At 38.8% G+C, this 7100-nt stretch overlaps 1 protein-coding gene across 1 annotated transcript in view; it reads left to right on the top strand.

Annotated features, from left to right (window-relative positions):
• The window catches only part of ZFYVE26 (zinc finger, FYVE domain containing 26), a 54369-nt gene that overhangs the window by 30760 nt on the left and 16509 nt on the right, over positions 1–7100 (top strand). Inside the window, exons 21-27 of the mRNA XM_010007731.1 lie at positions 135–874; positions 1432–1628; positions 2509–2613; positions 3170–3292; positions 4025–4201; positions 5143–5389; positions 6514–6612. Of these exons, the coding sequence (XP_010006033.1) occupies positions 135–874; positions 1432–1628; positions 2509–2613; positions 3170–3292; positions 4025–4201; positions 5143–5389; positions 6514–6612 (1688 nt within the window). The remainder of the gene's footprint in view (positions 1–134; positions 875–1431; positions 1629–2508; positions 2614–3169; positions 3293–4024; positions 4202–5142; positions 5390–6513; positions 6613–7100) is intronic.

Below are 7100 nucleotides of genomic sequence, written 5' to 3'. Positions count from 1 at the left end.
CTTTCCCTGTATGTACCTTTGAAGTATATTAGAAGGCTACATTCACAAAATGTTTGGAAGATTTGTGAAAATGTGTAATTCTAAAGCACCTTTTATATGTGTTGGGTAAACTGCTTCTGTTTTCAATCCTCCAGGCTTTCTTCTCTCTTGGTTAAGGAAGAGTTGAACTTGAATGTGCAGCAAGTTATTGTTAACTGTTGCTGTGAACCACTGTCCTTGTGCAGTGCAAGGCAAAACAGTCAAGCAAAGTCACTTCTGACAAACATCAGCAACTTAGCACACCAGTGTGCCTGCCACTGCCTATCAGATGTTGAAATACCTATTCACAATTCTGCGGTGACCTCTGAGGATATCTCCACTCAGGCCCCATCCTCTGTGAATGACTTGAGCCAGCACACACTCACTGCCTCCTCTCTGGACTTCCTGAAGTCTCAGTCAAAGCTAATGGCCACAGTGGCATGTCTAAGTGCATCCAATATACAGAAAATTCCCAAATCCAGTTTATCTTGGATGGAGTTTCGGGGCAAAAGGGAGGTGCCTTTAGGTTTGGAACAGATATCCAGGGAGTGTGAGGCATTGTTGAAGGAGTTCCCAGTATTGGAACGATTTCTTCTTGCTATGTTTGAGCCCCTTCAGAATCAGCAGAAGGAAGGTGGCAGTTTGGCTGCTGTCTTCTCTGGCAAGACATACATATCTCTGGTTCTCCTAGGATTGCATTCCACCACAGCTGTTAGGGTATTAATGGGAGTTTTTGAACAAGCTCTTGCTGCAAAGGATTGGGACAGAGCTTTGAAGGTCTTGGATCTGTACAGCCAGGATGTGGAGAAGCTGGTCAGTGTGAAGGATGCTGTGTTGAGCTGTGCAGCTGCTGAAGGTAAGAAGGATTAAGTCAGCCTTTTTTCTCCTTCATCTTTCTTTTAATGAAGAGTGCTGCCTGAATGAGGAGACAGAAACCAAGGTAGTTGTCCTTGGGCAAATCCAAAGACAGAAACAGATCCCTTCTCTTCCTTCACCCTAAATTTGCTTTCTCTGATGGTGTAGTTTCTGCTTTGCAAATCCTGACCAATTCAGTACAAAAGGACTAGAATGCATCTGTAGCGTTATTTGTATGTGAAGAGCTGAATACATCAGGAGACATTAATCTTAGTGCTGTTACTGGAATGTCTCTTACAGCAGTGTCTTTGGCATAGATAGATGATGTATGCTGGGGAAGGATGAGCCCATTAGAGTCTAATAGTAAGCACCTCATTCTATCTTTGGTTACTTCCCAAGGATCTGATGCTTGGGATGAGTCTAGCATAGATTTTTCAGCACTGTACTGGTTCTTTTGTTCTTTTGGTGATTTTGGTGGTCCATTGAAGATTTTTTAATTATTGTTTTCTGAATTATAAATAAAAAGAGTTTCATACAAGTGGTTTGTTTCCTCCACAGGTAAGGATGGATGGCAATACTTGTTCCAAGTGAAGAATGGAACATTGAGAAGCAGGCTGGCCCTGCGCTGTCTGGACAAATGGCCCCTTGATGCCTGTTTGGAAATTCTAGCCTATTGTGTTTCTGATCTGGGCATAGCCAATGAACTAAAAACCAGTCTGCAGAGCAGGAAGAAAGAACTTCAGGTTTATCAAAAGGTACAAAGTAATTATTTAAGTGAACAGTGAGATGAAATAGGCATCAGGGAGGAAATATGCTTGCCCTTTGAAAAACGTTTTTGTTCTTGATACTTTTAAAAATCATAATAGCTTTTCATATCTTTCTTCCAAAACATTTCATGTATTTTCAGTGCTGTAGTATCGAGTTAACACTCTGCTTCCATTCTTTGTGACTTCCACTCTCCTATTAGCATTCAGGTCTGCAAACACAATTAGATAAGTGTGAGGCTGTTTTTTGTGAAGTCTCTGTCTTTCCATTCTGTACAAACACCAGAACCTCTGAAAGCTTTCCAAGGTAATTCATCATTTTATAAGCTTGAGAGGTACAGACACACCTAGGTGTGGTATACAAGACCAATGGTCCAGTAAGTGTCTCTGTATTGCAGCCAGTTTTTCTAACTGCAGAGTAGTGCAGATACCCAAGTTAAGTCAGATTCACTGGCCTGGAGTTCAGCACAGACTGATAGACAAAACAGAGTGAAAAAAGGAGTCATAAATCCCTGCTGAGCTCTGTCTGGTGGTGGTTCTGCTAACTAGCAGTTATCTCAGTTGTCTCTGTGTTAGTGCCAGCAATGTCTGCATTATACATGTACTTTTTTAGTTACAATTGTTGCCATCCAATCTTAAAAACCTCCCTTATAAAAGTACTTTGTAGACTCATGCCTCTGAGATAATTCCATAGTTGTTTTTGGAGTGCAAGTGCATTGCATTATCCCAGAAAAGGGCTAGAGATGGGTCTCCTGTTATGCTTTTATCTTTGCATGAAGTGTCTCTATGTGATCAGCACAGCTGTTTTCTTAAATTTAATGACTGATGTAGATAAAGCTTTTAAAATTTGTGCTACCCTAATATTTTTCAGGTTTTGAATGTGCAAAATGAACCACTGTGGAAGGACTGGCAGGATCTGAAAAAAGCCTGCACTGATGATCCGCAGGCTGTGATGAATGTCATTCTGAAAGCAAAGGTTAGGCATTGTCCTATGAATTTTGTTGAATTAGAATGCCTTAAACTTTGAATAGATAGATTTGTTGAAATAGCATCTTAAAACACCAGTCCATGGAGATTACCTTGGGAGGAAGGATTCCTTTACTCAGTTTTGTGCTGCAGAAACAAATACAGATCTGTGTTTAATGTCAAGATTTACATGTAGTTAATAATCCTCAAATTTGAGTTATAACTCTGAGATAAAACCTGTTCTTTTCTCAAATAATTTTGAAATCTTTAATAGCATGGCTTTGGGCATAATATAGGCTTGCTTGTTATATAAGTACTAATTCTGTAGACCTGGCTAGCTTTAAAAGTGTCTCTATAACAAGTCAACTCACCTACTGTGGGATGAGAAGTTACTCTCAATGCCTGACAAAATTTACTGTCATCTTCATGGGAGAGGAGTCTATGCTACAGAATTTCTGAACTTGATCATAACTCTGGGAGAAACAGATGTATCAGAGAGGGTGAGTTTGTCTGTATTTTATTGTTTTTATATTTACTTTATTTTAATTTTATTTTTCATTCTTTAGGAATATGAGTTGTGTGAGGAATGGGTGCGCTTGTATCCTGTCCCAAGAGAAGACTTGATCAACCTTCACCGTGAGCACCTTCTCCATTTGTTGGAGATGGGAGAATTGGAAAAATCATTGCAGGTAACAGGAGGACTTGTTCAGCCTTACATCCATACATCACATAGGTTGAGATATGTTTTCTTTGCTGCTTTCACGTGCATTTCATGCCCTTTTTGGTTCCTCCCTTAAGAGATGCTGTTTGCTTAGATATGCTGTGGGGATCATGGCTGTCCTCTGTTCTATTTAAGTAAAAATCCAAATTGGCTATGTAGTTGTTGGACTTAATAGCATAAATGTCACTTACATGGCAATACAAGGCTCATTTTATTTGAAAAGTCATATTGAAGCATTTCTTTACTACTTAAGCAGAAGAGCCAGAAGTGAAACCAATAACAGGAAGTTGGTCAGTTGTGCTTCAGTGCCCAAAAATGACCTGTAAATTCTCCTAGTTTTGATAATTATGGGGCTCTTGCAAATAACACAGAGCATTAAATAAAGTGCAGCTTCTTTCAGACTATGTAGCTTTGAAAATATTCTGGAAGCAAAGGTGAGCCTTCTCATCACTACACCTTCTGCCCCATTTCTTGTTTGATTTTGAATTGCTTTAATTTAAAACGTTTTTATTAAAAAATGGAAAAAATAGGAGTTAAGTAGTCTATAAGTGGATTTCTAATTCATCCTTATATAGATAAACACTTGTGCAAGTTAATTTGCTTGCTGGACCATTGTAGAGCAATAATGTGTCATAGACATGCCTGTTACAAAGGTTAATTTCCAGGAATGTAATAAGGATTCACTGTATTTTCTTTGTAGCTTTTACAAAGAATTGAAGACCCTGGTGTTTGCCTTGCAATCAGTGAACAGTCCCTTGACCAGAGTCCAAACTTGACAGCCTCTCACTTCTTGGCTGATTACCTCACAGCTCACTTCTATGCAAATCTGACAACAGCACGCCGTAATGAAATCCAGGCCCTCTATATGGGATCAAAGGTGAGCAAAATTCTTGCATTGTGGCCTTAATGGCAATTTATAATTACATAAGTAATTTTATAATACATAATATACATATAAATTCTGTAGAATATACCAGAGTGTTCTCACCATATCAGGTCTAAGATACTGTGTCTCAGGATCCAAAGGAAGGTTAGAGATGTCTTAGAACTGCTCCTCTCTTTCTCCATTTTTGCAGTTCCTGTATTACAAAGTGCTTCTAGCTCCTAATGTGATCTGAGTAGTGTTGTGTTTGAGCCGCAGGAAGTGGAGGAATGCACAGACCAAAAGATGGGATGGGGCAACAGATGAAATAAAATTGCAGTCTTTGTCAGGACAGTCGTTATATTTGTCTCAGTGAAAAAGCAAGCATCCTTAACTTACTTGCTGTGTCAGAAACACCAGGTGTCCTTCCTGTGTAGTAATATAAACAAATTCTCACCTGTATGGTTTAGACATTAGACTTAAATCATTAGACATTATTTCATTTGGAAAGTGTCTGTATGAACTGCCCATCTTTAGAAAAACTGCTCTTTTCTTCTCTCGTTGCTTCCTCAAATGATGGAAGGTTAAGGATTGGGCTAATGTTCTTTTTATAAGCTTAGTTTAGTAAGATAATTTATTTTTAGTAAGATAGCTTTATTCTGCTACAACAGATCAGTCTCAGGGTAACAAAACACCTTCCACTCTTCCTCCACCTCTGAAACGAGGAAGTGTTTTAGGGAATGGGAAAGTGAGAGCTCAGTAATTTCTGCAAAACCACTCAGTAATTCTGTAACAGAAGTAGCAATAGCTCTGAGAAGTCCCACCTCCATATTTTTACGTCTATCTTATTCCATTCCCTGCATAAGCTACTGTGCTAGTTTTTAGTCTTTATTCTCTTACAAACGCAGATTTGGAGGTGTATAATTTTATTTTGTGCTTTTTTCCTTGTGCCTCAGGTGCTACTGACTCTGCCTGAGCTCTCCCGTGTTAACTACTTCCACCTCTCCTCCAGGCCACTGCTCATGGTGGAGCAGCTCCTCATGAATATGAAGGTGGACTGGGTAGCTGTTGCTGTGCAGACACTGCACCAACTCTTAGCTGAACAGGAAATTGGTTTTACTGTAGAAGACATTGACAATTTGCTTTCCAAGTATGCAGAAAAAGCTCTCAACTTCCCTTTCACATTAAAAGAAAAGAGATCAGGTGACTATCTGTAAGAATGCTGTTTTTCACTTTGGAAGGAAGGGCAAATTTCCTGCCAGAATAATTTCACCATTTGTGCCACAACATTTTTAGATGTGTGTCGCTAGTATCTCTCTAGTCAAGAGCATGTTCTTAAAGTTGTTGTCTTCATGGTAAATAGATGTTCTTTGGGATGGCTTAAAAAGTTTATCTGACTTTCCTCTGTTGCTGCTTTTGTGGGTCTTTTTTTGTATATGACACTGTTCAATTTTATTTCATTCCTGTTTAACACAGTCACTGACGACTCAAGCAATTCAAAAACCTGCAGCCAACTGCATCTTCCTGCAAATCAAATAGAGATTTAATCTTCCATAGTCTTTCTTCCTACCAGAATCCTGTTTCTTTTTTTTTTCATATAAAAGACTGTTAAAATTGTAGTTCTATTTAACATTCTTAGCACACCATTCCTTTCCTGTTTTTCAATTCCTTTCACGTCTGTGTTGTCTCAGATTCTCCTGCATTTGGCTCTCTCCTTTCAGGGTTCTAGAGCTGCAACAGTAGAAGGTGCTGCAGATCAAATCCAGTGCTTTTGTTTCACTGTATGAAAAGCACATGGCATGTGTACCTATGTATGTGTGTATACCCACACATATGGTGCCAGCTTGCTTTATGCCAGTTTTCAAATGTTGACTTCATTTCATGATTTAAAGAGGCAGCTTTAGCTAGCATAAAAGCATCAAAGTTAACCTGTGTCTCCTGCCAAATGACCTGTAACACTGCAAGTGTGTTACTTCCACTGTGATGTGAAGCATTTAGTATTTTCATTAGCATCTTGTGGCAAATAATTAATTCCACATCTACTGTTTATTCTCAACTGTATTATTCCTGGACCTGTCAGTGGTCCATTGCTTTGGTAAGGATCCTTTTCTCTGGGTTTTAGGTCACTGAATTTTAGAGTTTTGCATGAATTGTTGTGGACTAGTTTTTGTTAAAACATAACTGAAATTGCATAGCTAGTCCCTCATTGTGCTAACATTCTTACAGACTCCTGTGAATGTATTTCTCTAATCTTTGTCAAAATAGGTAGATGTATGACCAGTATTGTTCTCTGATTATTTTTTTGTCCTTTCTTCCCCTTGTCCTAGATTCTCTGATACGTATCCAAGAAAGTTTCAATCAAGTATTGGAGTGTGAAGCACTGTCTAAATCGGGATCATCGGAACTATCTCCTGTCAGCTTTACAGGTAAGTTTAAGACGTTGGTGCCATTTTCTTTCAACCTGTTCTGATTTGTTTTATCCTTTATGTATGTGTCTCCCACTACTTAATAGTATCTGAAGTCACATTGAATGCATTGTCTGACGCTCCAAAGTTCCTTTGCAGTCCAGTGTGTACTCAGATGAGCATGAGTTTGCTTTATTGGAATTGAGATTTTTTTTCATTTTTAATTTAGTATTTGTGTACACAGAAGGTGGCTAGCAGGGCTGCAATGACATGTTGAACTTTTTAATTGACCTTTAGTGTAACTGTCTCACATCATGTAAACTGAAAACCTATCTCATAGTATAAACTTGATTCAACTAATATTTCCTTGGCAAGATGAAAGACTTAAAAACTGTTCCCTCTTTGAATTGCTTTCCCCACAGTATATTGTAAAGGGGACCAGAATAGGGAGGGTTATGCTGTTGCTATCCCTACCACATCCCTTTTGGAATAACAAAGAAGAGCCTCGG

Source organism: Chaetura pelagica, unplaced genomic scaffold, assembly GCF_000747805.2.
Source record: "Chaetura pelagica isolate M959 unplaced genomic scaffold, ChaPel_1.0 scaffold70, whole genome shotgun sequence".
Taxonomy (NCBI): Eukaryota; Metazoa; Chordata; class Aves; order Apodiformes; family Apodidae; genus Chaetura; species Chaetura pelagica.
Note: the sequence above shows the minus strand (reverse complement) of the source record. Positions and strands in the feature narration are given on the sequence as shown.